We start from the raw sequence: 15,635 nt of genomic DNA on the forward strand, positions 1-15,635 counted from the left end.
CGGAACAAATTTTGAGTGTTTAATTCTTGTCAGTTAGTTGCATTTAATTGTTTTACAAAATGAACGCAGGTAAGTCATCCATTTGGGCTACTTTTAATTCTTGAATAATTGCTGTGTTGTCAGGTTAACGTTTTTTTTCCGAAATTGCATTTAATTGTTTGCGTGTGAGCCAATTAATATCAATTAGTTTATGGGTTTGGTACGCCTCAAAAAGAGAAGGATTTGAGAATTCGTTATAAACCAGGTATTATCAATCGGAACAACATTTTTGACTAATTAAATTTAAATGCTTTGCAGCTAGTTTGATCAAGTCTTGCAATTCGTAAAAGTTTATGTTCCTAGTAATACCATAAGTATTTTGAAAATAATTTCTAGTGTGCTATGAAACCCATGCGCTTTTTCAGTGGTCTTATTGCACCCAAGTATACCTTAAACATCCATCTCGAAGATTATTGAGAAAGATTTGGATTTACGGTTATGTGAAATGTGTGATGCGCGGAGAGGCTGACAAAATTGGGCATTACCAAATGGGCGTAAGCCAGCTTATCTATCAGCGTCATAGCATACTGACACTGAGGCTCAACATTGCAATTATCTCCAATATGCGATAACACAAAGATCAATATTAATCTTCGACAGGATTTAACTGGATGCCATGGTCCGCTCACCAGGGAATCCCACCAGCCGGTGTGTACGCGGGCAATGACCAGGACGGTTCACCTATCTACGTCGGACGGTCCTTTCACGAAGGGGATCAACTTCCGGCGAAAGTGCTCCCTAGCAAACAGGCAGCTTACGTTTCGCACAACGGAGTAGAGATCTTCAAGTCACACTTTGAGGTAACGGCGGCAGATAAGAAAAGTCCCCGACTTTTTCCTTATCATCGCGCTATCGATGAAGAAGAATGACCTCGTTTTGATAAGTGAGTGTTTACCTATGAATAAATGATTTCGCGATTTTGCAGGTGCTTAGTGGACAGGGATTTACTTGGGTGCATAGCAGCAATGGTCATGTACCGGCTGGTGCCGTGTTGGCCGGTAACACTGCCTCCGGTGAGCCTCTCTACATTGGGCGTACGCATCACGAAGGAAGTCTGACACCGGGAAAGATCCATCGTAGCCATGGCTGTTTGTATATTCCGTTTGGAGGAGCGGAACAAAGCTTCCTGAACTATGAAGTTCTTGTTGGGCAGCAGAGATGTAAGCAAATAACGGAAAAGTTGCAACTCGAGACTAATTTATCCGATTTCAGCAACCTGGTCACACTGCGCTGCAGGAGCACCGGTGCCACCGGGAGCCATCCTAGCTGGACACGATGTTGACACTGCTCTGATGTACGTTGGGCGTGCCTTTCACGAGGGAGAACAAATACCCGCCAAGGTGATCCCCAGCAAGCAAATTGCCTATATTTGCCACAATGGTCAGGAAATTCCTAAACACACCTTCGAAGTGCTGTGCAACGGTAATGTCACTTGGGTTCCGTCCGGTTTTGGAAGTGTTCCTCCGAATGCCGTTTTCGGTGGACGCACTTCGACGGGTGAAACGCTCTACATTGGCCGTGCACATTACATGGGTAGTTTGACTCCGGGCAAGGTTCATCCAAGCCACCAGACGCTCTACATTCCATTCGGGGGCAGTGAGGTAGCAGTTAAGAACTACGAAGTATTGATTGAAAATTGAATGTATTATTTTTGACAAATGTTCATAGAAAACCACACGTCTGTACAGTACACAGTTACACGAATAAATGCTTTAGTTTAAAAATCACAATCTCTTGTCGTGTCTTGATCCTTTGCCACCTGATCCAACAAGACGAGCTCGTATGTAATGATTGTTCCGGCCATCTGAAATCGAGACGCATCGTAAACATTTTACTCTAGAACCCTTTAAAACCATTCAACACCTACGGCCAGTATCAACGGACGGGTGATGAAGAAAAAGCGTTTTCCGGAAAATGCGATGCCTTTCAGCGATGCGTGTTCCAGCAACCGTTGTAGGTCCAAGTTCCAGCTGTAGGTGGAAAAATTGCGTAGTAAATCCAGGGGTTTCAACGATGCTTCATAGATCGATGATGTTACATAAAGCATAACGAAGCAGCGGCTGATCAGGAACAACAGCGAGTACCAGTAGTAGAATGTTGTAACAGCGGTCGCCTTTGGACTGAAAGAGATGGAAATGGGAACGACTATATATTTTTTTTATTTTTTTATTTATTTGGAGGGAAAAGCCCACACTAGTGGGTGCAAAACCTCTTTATACATTATAAAACAGATTCTTAAGCCTAACACGGGAGATCAGTGTTTGGAAATCTGTCAACATGCCATTGAACTACCGTGTGTCAGGTTCGTAACTGGTCATGAATAGATATTCACAAATGAGTGAAGTGTCAGACACCTTTGCCGAATAAGAGTATTCAGTTTTGTAGCACCAAATGAATGAACAAAACGAAGAACGATGGTTGCACAAAAAAAAAACACGATCTCAACAGTTCACCGAATAACGCGTTCAATGATTGTATACAACTTTGAACTGCACATATCTTCTCTTCGTGTCTACCGCACAACATTGCCGTACAGATCCATGCAAAGCAGTGGATGATACATAAGGAATCGCAAACGTCATCTTTCTGCCGCACCAACTCTGGCAGTAGCACAGCGCAGCTAGGTACATAATAAACATTCCTTCGTCCTGCGGTACCTTATGAGCGAATAAGGGTAGAAATAATCGAAGAAATGGAACGCGGATAAGTTAGTTAGTTTTGATTTATTATGAACACGGATCAATGTCATGGTCGGTTTAAAATTAATGAAACTAAATTTATATACAGTCAAGAAAACTCTGATATTGAAATTAAATGAATAGATAACTTCCTGGTATCTTCGGGGAAATTGTTAACTGTCCTTCTTTTTGTACAATGTGTCTTCCAGCGGGGACACCGTAACATCCGTAAAAGTGGTAAATTCATGAAATTGGAGTTAGAGCTGCGCAGTTATTAGCGGAAGCACTTATTGGTGAGTTTTAAGAAAAAATATGGGGTTTTGGTCCAAATATGTACCCTGGAGGGCTAAGGCTGGTCCATTAAAAGATCCGGAACATGCGTAAAAGTGGTCAATTCATCAAACTGTTTCTAGAGCTCCATTATTTTTCTTTGCGAACACTCTTGTTGAGGTGTTTTTCGAATTAATTTCATATTGTGGCCAGAATATTGATGATCACAGACTGGTCCTCCGGAAGATCCGGATAATCCATAAAAGGGTCAATCAAGCTTGCTACAACGTATGAAAAATCCGTGAATGGATGTCTTCGGGAAAGTTTTCATATATTTTTTGGACAACTTTGCAGTGACCTTGGTCATCAGAACAACTTTGCAGTGAATAGTTATTTCTCAGAATGCCAAAATCTTGAGATATGATACATGCACAAGCTCTTACGTACACTAGCGCAGTGTACGTAAGAGCTTGTGCATGTATCATACACACTTACACACTAAGATGTTGTTTCCATGTTCGGAACAGCTGAACGTTCTGTAAAACTTTGACCTTTATTTTAAAGGCTATTGAATTTGAAAATAATATCAAAACATTTTCAACCTTGTTTAAATTATCAAATCTTGTCATTTCAGTGGAGATTTAGTTTCAAAGTAGCTGAAAGCAATTGATTTGAAGTGCATAAATTTTACCGAAAAGTTCAGCTGTTCAGATTTCAGTAAAAATTACCGAAGTCGGCGATAATTTGTCCATCATTTGAAAGGACTTGGTTAGTTTAGCAACTATGTATGTAGAAGACCGTATATTCCAAGTAAGTCAGGATCTTGTGATAAAGCACATCCCAACAAACATTGAATGTTGAATTAGAGCTTATTCAGGCAAACGTAAGCTTCTTCAGCTAAAAAATAGCTTATTCAGCTGTTGATCAACTCAAATTGTTTGTTGGGATATGCAATCCCAAGCAACATTTTAAGGTTTATAAAATACTACAAAGCTACTATAAAACAAAATTCATAAAACCCTGGTCAAGAATGCTTTGCAATTGATGCATCCACCAAAACCTCATTGATGCTAGAATCTGTCTAGTTGGCCCACTCTGGAGAAGGTTCTGAAGGGTATATTATCGAAGCTCTTCAAGATTGATTTACTGCAAAATGGTTGTACGATAAACGCATTGAGATGCATTTCAAAACCGTATTTAAGTTACAATAAAAGCTATTTGGCAACAATTAAAACCATTATCCGAGCCATTTACCCTAGCTGCTTGCTAATAGTACGTTCAGACTACAGAGTTATAACATGTTATAGCGCTATCTTGATGGTGGTTTCTGTGTTGCAATTATTTGACAACCGTTATAACATGTTATAACTGCTCAGTCTGGACAGCGTTTAAGTTCACTAGAAAAACAACAACCAAGATAAAAACGTGCTGGTTCTAAAGTGCTAAAGAACTAAATTTTACTGAAATCGACTTCCCTACGGTCGTTAGCATCGCTTCAATTTTTCCTCCAACTTCGTTTATCCTTCGAGATATCCTTGTAATAAATTTGGTTTTTATTCACTATGAGGATCCATCCTTAAAGTTCAATTTGTAAACAGAGGAGATTTTATGATACACTTTTAAAAACAAAATATGCCTTTTACCTTTTAAACGTAATGGTTTTATGATTGTTTTGATAATGATAGAACAGGTTTATATAGTATTTTATCAAAAAATGCTAATGAAGTTTATGATTGATTTATAGAACAGTTTTATGGTGGGATTGATAACTACTTTAAATTTAATTTTCAAACAAGACAGTTTTTGACTTCTCGCCAGACAGGAAAAGGTTTTTAAAACAGCGAAAAGGTGAACTACTAAGCTGGAACGTTTTACACTGTGAAATTCTGTATTTAAACTAAATGGATTGTTCGTTGCCTTTATAAAACCATCATAAATCATAGTAGATGCCAAATGATTGCAGAATTGTTACTTGGGATAGAGCCGCGTAACAAGAGCATTCGCAACTAACCTTTTCTTCATGTAGAAGGCCTTGTCCACCGGGGAAAAAAAAAACATTGTTGAGGACTGTATTTTCCATGAATGTCAGGTTCATGAGATATAAATAGCACATAAAAATCTCATATATACACTTACGCCACCTAGTGTCTGAACTCTGAACTTATATGTCCACCATCCGAAAGATCTTAGTCACCTGAAAATGTTTGCCGAACACACTAACTTGCTATATCGCTGGGATCACGGGGTATTCCATTTTTGAACCAATTAAATCAAATCCCACATGATACGTATATTAAATTTACGGGATTCACTCGTGTAATCGAAAAAAAAACTCTAGTACTGCGGACACGAGACGAGGCGCCCACTGTTGTGGCGACGGTGCGGCATCATACAACATGCCAAAAGATCATGTGGATGAAATGTGGCGTAAGGCAAACCTCGACAAGATTTTTTACCATGCTAACAGATGCCACTCCGCCGCCATATCAGAAACTAACTTGACTAACATCATGTTGAGGTTCGCCACATGCAATGTTTCAGCATAATGTTTTGACATGCCACATCGCCGCCACAGTAGTGGGGCAGTGGGTGTCTGACATTAATCGAGGTTGCATGCATGTTTTGTGGAATGAGAGGAATGTTGTCATGATGTTTTGACTTGCTAGCACATGCCACATCACCACAACAGTGGACGACACCTTAACATCGCGACCAATAAAGAAAATCCAGTCAAGAACATGATGGTTGCTAGGGATTATATTTTGTTGGAAATCCTCTGAAAAAGTTTTCAGGAATATAGTATTTCAATGTTTATACTTCTTAAGAATATATACGCAAAATTAGGAACCTGGCAATACAAAATCTCCCCTAATAACCCACGTAATTCGATGTGAAGAGTTAATGTTCACTTTATGCAACAGCTTTTGACCATTCATATTCAGTGTCATTACATGTTGCTGAATATGAACCATTCGCCAGTGTTATACTGCGATACGCAGATGTATCATGAACAGAAACTAACGCACACAATCCATGCCGAATGGTACACACGAATATAAAGATTCTTTCGATGATACCGTCAGTAGTAAATGGTTTGTGTGAACGTATTTGATCATCGATGCAGCAAGATTTATTTTTCTCTGTTTCTTTATGTGCCATGATTCGTTGTCCCGCCGATACAATGAAATCAGTTTAGTTTACTGACACATGGGGGTTCAACGGTTGCGGAAATACACGTGAATTATTCAGTGAACAGTGAAAACTTCAAACACTGCGGGAGATATTAAAATCAAAGCAGTTATAACATTTGTTGAAAATCTTGCACATGCTAGGCTCATTAGCGCCGTAGTTTGTGCGAGAAGCCGGGATGTTGAACAAATGATAAGAACGTAAATTTACGCGTCTGATATTGACATTCAACTGCTGCAGAAGTGAATCGCAATTGATGTCCGATCGCAGGAGATCAGCGATGAAGGTAGCCTTAAAGACGCCTCGACGAACACTAAGTAATTGTAGGGACATCAAATTACAGCGACTTTCATAACTAGGGAGATTGAAAGGATCACTCCAGGGTAGCCAACGAAGGGCGAAACGTACAAATCTTCGCTGAATGGCCTCAATACGATTCACCACGTTGCTGTAAAAAGGAGCCCATACTACGGAACAGTACTCTAATGTGGAGCGGACTAGCGAACAATAGAGTGTTTTTAAACAGAAAATGTCCCTAAAGTCTTTGACGAAACGAAAAATGAAACCAAGTTGAGAAGATGCCTTAGCGGAAACATAAGCCACATGGTCCTTGAAGGTGAGCTTTGAATCAAGTAGGACGCCTAAGCCTTTAATGGTAGATTCACGGCTTAATATTTGCTCCTGCGGGCTGTAAACATAACAGATAGGAGATTTTTTTTTTCCTGGAAAACGTTATAATGGCACATTTAGAAGCATTTAATACCATCCTGTTCTTGTCACACCAAACAGTAAAAACGTCCAGCTGCTGCTGAAGAAACAATGCATCATTTCGATATTTGATGACAAAGTATCGTTTGAAATCGTCAGCATAAGACAGCTTCAGGCAACGGATCGAAAAGTGAACGTCATTCAGATATAATAAAAATATGAACGGTCCCAGATGACTGCCTTGAGGTACACCAGAAGAAACAGCGAGAACGAGATTTGTAGCGGTCGACCTCTTCGGTATAAATCCGTGTTGTTCAGTCACGATGTAACTAGAGCATGTGTGTTTTAAATAATCTAGCACCAATAGTTCAAAAAGTTTTGAGACTGCACATAACGCAACGATACCACGGTAGTTGGAAACCGACTGCCTGTTGCCTTTTTTGAAGACAGGGAAACAAAAGAATCCTTCCAGCAGTCGGGAAAAAATCCCAGAATCCAGAGAGAAGTGAAGATTGATGCTAAAGGTGTTCCCAGCACTCCAATACAGTTCTTAATAACCACGGAAGGGATTCCGTCAGGGCCAGTGAAGAAAGAATTTTTCAAACGAAGGACTGCTCTACGAACATCATTAGTCGAGATAGGCATGCATGCCCCGTAACGTGGGTAGATCACCTTTTCGTGGTACGTTACGGGATGTAAGACCTACCACCGATTCCTAGTCCTAACTTCTTCAAACTAGGGGAACAGGATTTTTCAGTAATCAAAGGAACACATCTTAGTCCTTGTTACTTTTTATGCCTTGTTGATAGTGATAAGTCCTCGGGTTGCCTGGACCGAGCATGATCTTGAAACAAGGAAAAACTGAGTTATTTAGTCTTCACCTATGTGATTCCTAATCTTCTAATCGTTGTTCCCTAGTTTGAAGTGGTTAAGACTAGGGTTCTGATGCATGGTCATTATCGGTGTCATAGCTTGTTTTTGTTGTTAAGGAATCCAATTTTGACTGACGAAGGGGCGCGCCTTTGGAGGGTGTTCCAACTCCGAAGGGTATAAATAGCGGAACCTTTCAGTTAGAATCGATTCCTTGCGTTGAAGGCAAGAATGACAACTGTATCAAAACCGAATACTTCATCATTTCTCAATAGTGATGGAGTAATACGACATGCACTAAACTAAGGACACGGGATATACTACAATAGATCAAATTACTGGTCGCAGTGGTGTTATGTCCCGAACAGAGGAAAAAAAAAAAAAGGCGGATGCAGCCCAACAGCAGAAAGTACGGGAACATCACTTACGCCGGCTACGATGTGCTCGTTACGTAAATTTTCTTTGACGGAGACACTTCTGAATTGTGACATGAACAGGTCAGCGATTCTCTCCGTATCTGATTCTTCTTGATTCATATTGTACATTGTAGAAGGTAAGCCCGATTCCTTCCGTGGATCGTTCACATGGTTTCAGAAGCTGTTGGGACTTGCTTTGATTTTAGTTTGTAAATGGCGCTGATGGGCTTGATAAAGTTGTTTGTTGAGCCGCTTGTACTGTTTGTTAACGAGGTTGTACTTAGAAGTTTACAAAATTTGTTCAGGGCAGCTCGTTTGGATGACTTCAGTTGCTTGAATCGGTGGTTGGTCCAAGGAGGGTTACTAGATATGGGTGGAGTTGTCCTGGGTATAAACTGGTCGATCGCACGACAATATTCGAGAAAATAGAAGAGGCAGCATTCGCGTCACGATCTCGGAGTTCATCGTCCCAGCTGATGTTTTCGAAAAAGGTTGCCATTCCCTCGAAGTAAGTCCTACGGTAGTCATACGATACGCTGTCCACGGTAACCCGAAAAGTGCAAGCCTGATATAAGTACAATGATAACTGCAGAGGTTAATGGTGTCTACAACGTGGTTCAGGTGCCTCTTGAACCGAGAAATGAGAGGCGAGTTCACGGCTAAGGAAACATAGATCAAGCAGTCTATGATTTTCATTCGAGATCCCATTCCGTTGCAGAAGATCAGCAGTATTGTAGCAATCTAGGAGAGATGCTACTAGAGATGTAATGTATGAGCCATTGGAGCGAGGATGAAAGAACCCTGTTTCATTCGATGCCCAGTTGACTGAAGCAAGATTGAAATCACCAACAACAAGGATTTCGTCAGTCGCATTCATCTTGGATACAACCCAAAAAAGTGAATCAATGTGTTAATCGATCAACTCAGAATCGCCAAGTCGATCCGGGGGTAAATACAACTGCGCACGCAGTTCTTTCAGTCGATGCGTTGTCGACTTTGGAAAGCAGCCGTTTCGTGATGAGTGTGTGAGTGATGCCAACGTATTGCGTCCATTGCTGCAATGGAAGCGCTCTGACCCTCGTTGGCGAATCTGACATACAATGAAACCACTGGAAGCGGCTCCCATTCTGGTGGAGGAGGCTTATTGGATAGCGGAAGATAAAAAGATTATTGTGTTGTACCTTTTGACTATAGTTTTAAGATGTATTGTATAGTGAACAAGAATCCTCGGCTCTGTAAAGTTAATTCGGTTGAGCCTTAGCAAATAAATTAATAAAAAAATATCAGGATCGCTATAAAATTATCCTAAATAATCATTTAATTGCAGCTTAAAGCTCATACACAATAAAAACGAGTTGCTCACCTAGAGTTGGTGATCCTAACCAAACATTTCTTTAAGAAATTAAAACCTTGGTCAGGGTTCGAAACTTCTGGGGCACCGAACCCGGGTTTACTATTAAACTCGACGTCCAATACAGCTAACTCCACAGCATCTTCCCGTTCCTATATCGCAGCCTCCAATTCCAGCACCTGCTTACCCCACTCATATACCAATACCACAGAGGCTTCCCATTCCAACGCCACAGCCTGCGCTGACAGTTCCCGTTTCCTCCGTTCGAACACTTTCGCAAACACACATCGCAGCGAGACAGGTTTTAGGAAAAGATCTGCCCTTTTTCAGCGGAAATCCGGAAGACTGGTCCATTTTCATCAGTAACTTTGAGCAGTCTACGGCCACCTGTGGTTACTCGGATGTAGAAAATCTGGTTCGCCTTCAACGGTGAGTTCATGTCAAGATTGATGACAGCAGCAAGCGAAGTTTCCTTTACCCTCCCAGCATTGAGCACCACTCAAAGGTCTATCATGTTCTCGGAAACCCGGAGCAACAAACAGAACGGTGGAAACATAGGTGTTGTTCAAGCTCACTCCGCAGATGAAACTCCAACTCCCACGTCTACCAGTACCCACCCTAGCACTAAACCAGGAAAGCAATGCGTATCGTGTGGACGAGCGGGCCATCGAGTGGTTGAATGTCAACAGTTCAATGGTGCCAGTGTAAATGACCGTAGGAAGCTAGTTCAACAAAAAGGACTCTGCAGAACATGCCTCAACAGTGGCAAGTGGCCGTGTCGATTCTGGAGCGGTTGCGGTGTCAGCGGGTGTCGTCAGAAGCACCATACTCGCCTGCACTCCAACACTCCTTCGGAGCGAATGAATGTTTCTTCTAGCCACGTAACATCCGGTGATTTGCGTTGGCCCCTTTTCCGCATTCTTCCTATCATTCAATCTACGCCTTCATCGAAGCCACCCACACCTGTTCGACACCTGAGCTATTAGGTGGATGAAGTAACCGAGAGTTAACAGTAGAACGAACTGCTAGCAAGACACCACCGCCGGAAGCTTTGGGGCTAGTAGCTCGAGAACGATCAGTGCGATAGACCGTAAAATCCGAACTAAATATTTGCTTAGAAAGTGTAGCAACAGCAACGTTCAACCAAGTTTCGGTGAAGGCGTACATATCGTAACAAGCATCCGAGCAGGCCAATTTGTACTCAGCTACAGTTGTATTCATGCCTCCAAAGTTTTGGTAATACAGCAATATTTCAGCTCCCTGAATCCTGGATGCGTTACGGTTGTCATTGTTGGTGGGGAATGACTGAAATTGTCGAGGGACTATGTACGGATGTGTAGTGATCATTTCCCACTTCGGCAGGATATATACTGTTCCTGAAATTACCTGAGAAACCAAGCTCAGTAGCTGATTGCTACTTCCGAAGGCGAGGCTCGAATGGGGCAACTCTGACAAAACTGGGCCAGAATCCATTTTAAGTAACGGTGTTAGTGAAAATTGGGTGTTCCAAAACTAGTACTTTGAAGGATACAAAGCTCAAAGGACGTCCCTTTCTAGCAGCGGGAGTTAGCGGTTGACATTGGAACGAAGTTTTAGTCCAGCCGGTTTTGCTACAGATGTAATTTGATATATGCTCAGCGGTCGTTGAAGGCTCGAATGGTGTTATATAAAACTGTTTAAATTTCTTGGCTGACTCGTTGGCACATAGCTCGGATACAGGATCGATGATGTCGGAGGTGGTAAATACCAAAACGGCATTGAAGCCTGCGTATATGGTACAGCAGGTGGCTTATCTGATGTTTTCCGATTTTTGTTCATGAGAGGTTGCTACACCGTAGCAGAATTTCCAAGAAACGGAACTAGAATCGGATGAAAGGTTTGATGGGAAAGTGCAGTGCCGTTGTCCACTCCGGCCGGACATATACCAGGTCCTATATTACCTGACCGTAGAGATTGTGTTACTGTATCTCTCGTTGGTTGGGTAATGCCGGGAACCAAGATTGGAGTGTTGTCAGAACAATTTAGGTTATTTGCAGGAACGCACGATGTTGCATCTCTCTGGAACGAGGTTTACAGATGATATTGTGTTGCTGCATCTTTCCGCAATTGACCAATTGCAGGTAACAATGGTACACTCCCGGACCCACTTTTTTATCGATCTGGGACCATCCTTTGAAGACGAGTTATCCTCCACCTGACACAGTGATTTAATTGGACCGTAGATTTGCTTTTGGTACCTTCTTAAAGATTTCCTAGACCGCTTCGTAAGAACCGTGGCTTGCGAGCCATACACCATCGTCAGAGCTATTACGGTTTCATATATATGAAACCGTAATATAGCACTCTGATCGGCACGTTAGGGCACTCGATGATAAGTATGAAATAGAATGTAATATAAAATGACATCACTGCTTTGAGTTGACATTTTGACAAGCGTTAGTAAAAGTTTTTTTACTTCAAAGTAAAGGGGAAGTTTATTTTTCAGATTATTTTTTTTCTTATTTTCCAGCGAGAGTATCCTCAATCATAATAAAAGGTTGCACAATCGGCAGGATTCATGTTTTGGGTCAGAATAGGCCTGCAATAGGATACGGACTGAAAGCTAATTGCTAAAGCTAAGAATAATTGCAGAATCCAGTTCCAATTGCAGCATTGATGTACGGTGTCAACAACAAACGGGTACATAACGACCCCGTAATTCTGCAGATGCAACTGTAACCGCAGCAGTTTGTCCCACAGAACCACTCCATTCTATGGACTGAACGATCTCCGAGATTCGATTGACTGTGGTGGCTGGTGGCATCAGTAGATCATGAATTAGCAACATTTAGAAGAATGCTGCCAACAGAACTGTGAAGGTAACCACACCGGAGGTAACGGAGCCCTCGACGGAGCCAATCTGAATCGCGGTATTTATAAACGCGATCGGAACCGCCAGCAGCGGGATAAGTATGCAATTCCGGCAAAACCAATGAAGGAACAACAAGCAAATACAAAGAGAAGGTAGTATACTAGCAGTAGTCACAAAGTCACTATGAACGGAGTTCCAATTTCCTGGTCAAACCAAGTGAAATATGTTGGATTAATACTTGACCAAAAATTAACTTTTAAAGATCACATTGAGGGCATTCAAGCCAAATGTAACAAATATATAAAATGTTTGTATCCTGCTTTACGCTGTGCCAATATGGTCTAGTTGTTGCACTACCAGGAAAAAAGCACTTCAAAGAATTCAGAACAAAGTTCTGAAGATGATATTGAAGATGCCTCCCTGGTACAGTACTACCGAAGTACACAGAATTTCGAATGTTGAGACTTTAGAACAAATGTCCAACAAAATAATTAATAATTTCAGGCAAAAATCGTTGCAATCCTCAATTGCAACGATTAATTCCCTTTATACTTAGATAAGATTTAGTTTTAGTTTTTAGTTTTAAGATTTCAATTGTTATACTGACATGCAGGTTTAAAAAAAAACTGTTTAAAATACTGAATTGCCAAGGCAGGAAGAATGTTAAAACACTTATATATATACATAACAATTAAGGCTGGTAAGTTACTGTAGTAACTGGAGCACCTAGGTTAAAATGAAGTGTAATTTATTTTGAAATTGGAACAAATAACGAGTTAAAGAAAAAAAGAGAAGGTAGTAATCAATCGTTGACAACCGGTATCTAGATCCTGGACCAGCATTTGCATGCTGCTGGAAATTATTTGATGGACGATGAGGATAAACGGATTAAAAGTAAAAAGTTGAGAGTCATGAAAAAGAAGAAGAGCAGCACTATTCATTTTTGTGTTGTTAATGAACAATCTCAGTGATTTCGTGGGTATCCTGTTTATTTATTAGGGTGTTCAAAAGTTTAAAACCATGGACCTCGTCGATTGACTCTCCCACCAAAACATGTTTAGCAAACTTAGATGAATTCAGTAGCCAAAAGTTAAGGTTAACACTAGGAAGCAACTGAAGGTCTATTGCTGCTTCTACTATCACCAGTGGGAATTTTAGGTCGAATCCATCTTGATTTATAGGTTGTAGCATTGTCCGAGTACCATGATGAAAATGTAGAGGTACATTTACACTTGCCGGGTGGGTCATAAGTACAGGTTTCGGCGAACGCTTACCAGAATAAAACACGCTAAAGAAATTTTTTGTCCTGGATAGACAGCTTCTGCCATCACTCACCCTTCTCCTTTTCGTGGAGAAGTTGAACTTAATGGTTGGCAACAGTCAGCGTATGCTGGCTAACAGTTCCAGCAGTGGCCGACGATCTTGGGTTTACCAATCTTATCAATCGTTTGGCATCGTTAAAGCAAGAGGAATGTATGTTGTTATTTAATGCACGTTTTATTTTTTAACAGAACAGGCACAGTGATTACCCTCGTATATACTATGCAATATAAACAGATATAGCTCGTTTAACCATCCACGAGAACTTGGCAATGTAAACAAACAATCTCAAAAGTCATAACTACAGGGTTGCCAAACTCATGGGATACAACGATCAACAGCTTGATTGCCACACTTCGGCACACTCGGCACAACGCTTGCCTTAGCTTTCGGCACAGATAAAGCTCTCAGTACAGATTGAGGTGTGCAAAGTTGAATACCCCTTGAATAAACCAATTAGTTTGTTAAAATATACCTACGCGTTATTAGTGTCGAAGTGAAACCGAAGATAATAGCCCGTGATTCGATTCCCTGATAAAACAGACTCCTTGTGCTCGTTTACTTTCGACAGCATGTATGACCACACAAAATAATCCAAGGGGTTTAGATCTGGTGAACTGGGAGGCCATTCATCCTTGGCCAAAAAGTCGGTCAAATTTTGCCCGACACCAGTTTTGGACCAAATTCGCTGTATGAGAAGGCGCGCCGCCATACTGAAACGCGTAATCATCCTTGCCGTACATTCTTTCTAAGCTTGGCTTCACGACATTCTGCAAAACTTCCGGTTTATAATATAAAGCTTTTCTCGATGAAAGTGGTAGCTTACCGCACTTGCAAAAACCATCACGGAAGCGAAACAGTGGAACCGTGTAATGTTTCCGTCGCTATCTGGGATGTCCTTGGACCTGCAGGCCCCTTACATGCCAAAGTCTCGTCCAGCGTGCCGCGATAGAAGGGGAGTTGCCATTTCAAGCCTCTTCTTCTTAGAAGATTCCGAAACTCCGTTAACATTCATGTTTATTGAAAGCTTGACATCCCAGGTCCTGTTTGAGTACATTGTGCATGGTCGATTTTGAGACATTAAGATCAGCGGCCATTTTACGTACAGTGCGTTGTGATTTTCGTCGAAATCGTTTCCTGACGGACTTAATCACTCGTTCAGTCCTAGCTGAACGTCTTCGGCTGGATCTTTTACGGTCATCCAACGAGGAAGTCTCACGGTACCTTCTAATGGTTCGATACACAAAATCACGCTTTACTGCCAGGTTCTTCAAACTCTTGAAAACTGCGCCTGGGTGCTCTCCTTCCAAAAGAATTTTATCATCACAGCACGAAATATTTTCATCGTTGATAAAAGATGGACACTGAATTAACATAATCAAACAGAACTTTCAATGGTTTGTGTAAACACAGTGCAAGATTACTCCGATACATAAATAGTGTATGAACTGTAGCTTCACCACTCATTCACTGTATATATTGGACACGGTGTAAACTTTTTGAAAAGATAATCTTGAATAGAAAGATGTTTCAAATCAATACGAACTCAACTTTTGCAAATGAGCAGTTTTAATTTCACCATAGACATTCAACTACTAATCAACTCTTAAGAGTTACCAATTTAACTCGTTCAAACAAATCTGAAGGTTGCTCAACTGGAGTTGCTCTTCTAGACATAGCAAAAGCATTTGACAGTGTTTTGCATGAAGGTTTGATTGCTGAATTGAAAAACTACCAGGGACAGCCCTATGTGGTTGTACGCAATGGTGACGTAGGACTACGTGGTCTTATATAATAAATCTTATTTGTTAACTGCAGCAGGAGCTTGTGTTTTGTGTAGGAATAGGAATACTCTTTAGTATGACACGCTTGACACAGTGACTCACGAAGAGCTACTGATTCCGATCAATAGCGGTGTGGCTTCTTCCTCCTTCTATGGATGC

At 41.2% G+C, this 15,635-nt stretch overlaps 1 protein-coding gene and 1 pseudogene across 1 annotated transcript; one reads left to right on the forward strand and one right to left on the reverse strand.

Annotated features, from left to right (window-relative positions):
• Positions 1-1,769, forward strand: LOC135706260 (uncharacterized). Its single transcript, XM_065227856.1, has 4 exons — positions 1-69; positions 640-839; positions 965-1,199; positions 1,252-1,769. The coding sequence occupies exons 1-4, from the start codon at positions 60-62 to the stop codon at positions 1,677-1,679; spliced, it is 873 nt and encodes a 290-aa protein (XP_065083928.1). The 5' UTR covers positions 1-59; the 3' UTR covers positions 1,680-1,769.
• LOC135697006 (uncharacterized) overlaps positions 1,757-15,635 on the reverse strand; it is a 27,759-nt pseudogene continuing 13,880 nt past the window's right edge.

This window comes from Ochlerotatus camptorhynchus, unplaced genomic scaffold (assembly GCF_037179485.1).
Source record: "Ochlerotatus camptorhynchus isolate MF236.1 unplaced genomic scaffold, CSIRO-AGI_Acam_v1.1 ptg000002l, whole genome shotgun sequence".
Taxonomy (NCBI): Eukaryota; Metazoa; Arthropoda; class Insecta; order Diptera; family Culicidae; genus Ochlerotatus; species Ochlerotatus camptorhynchus.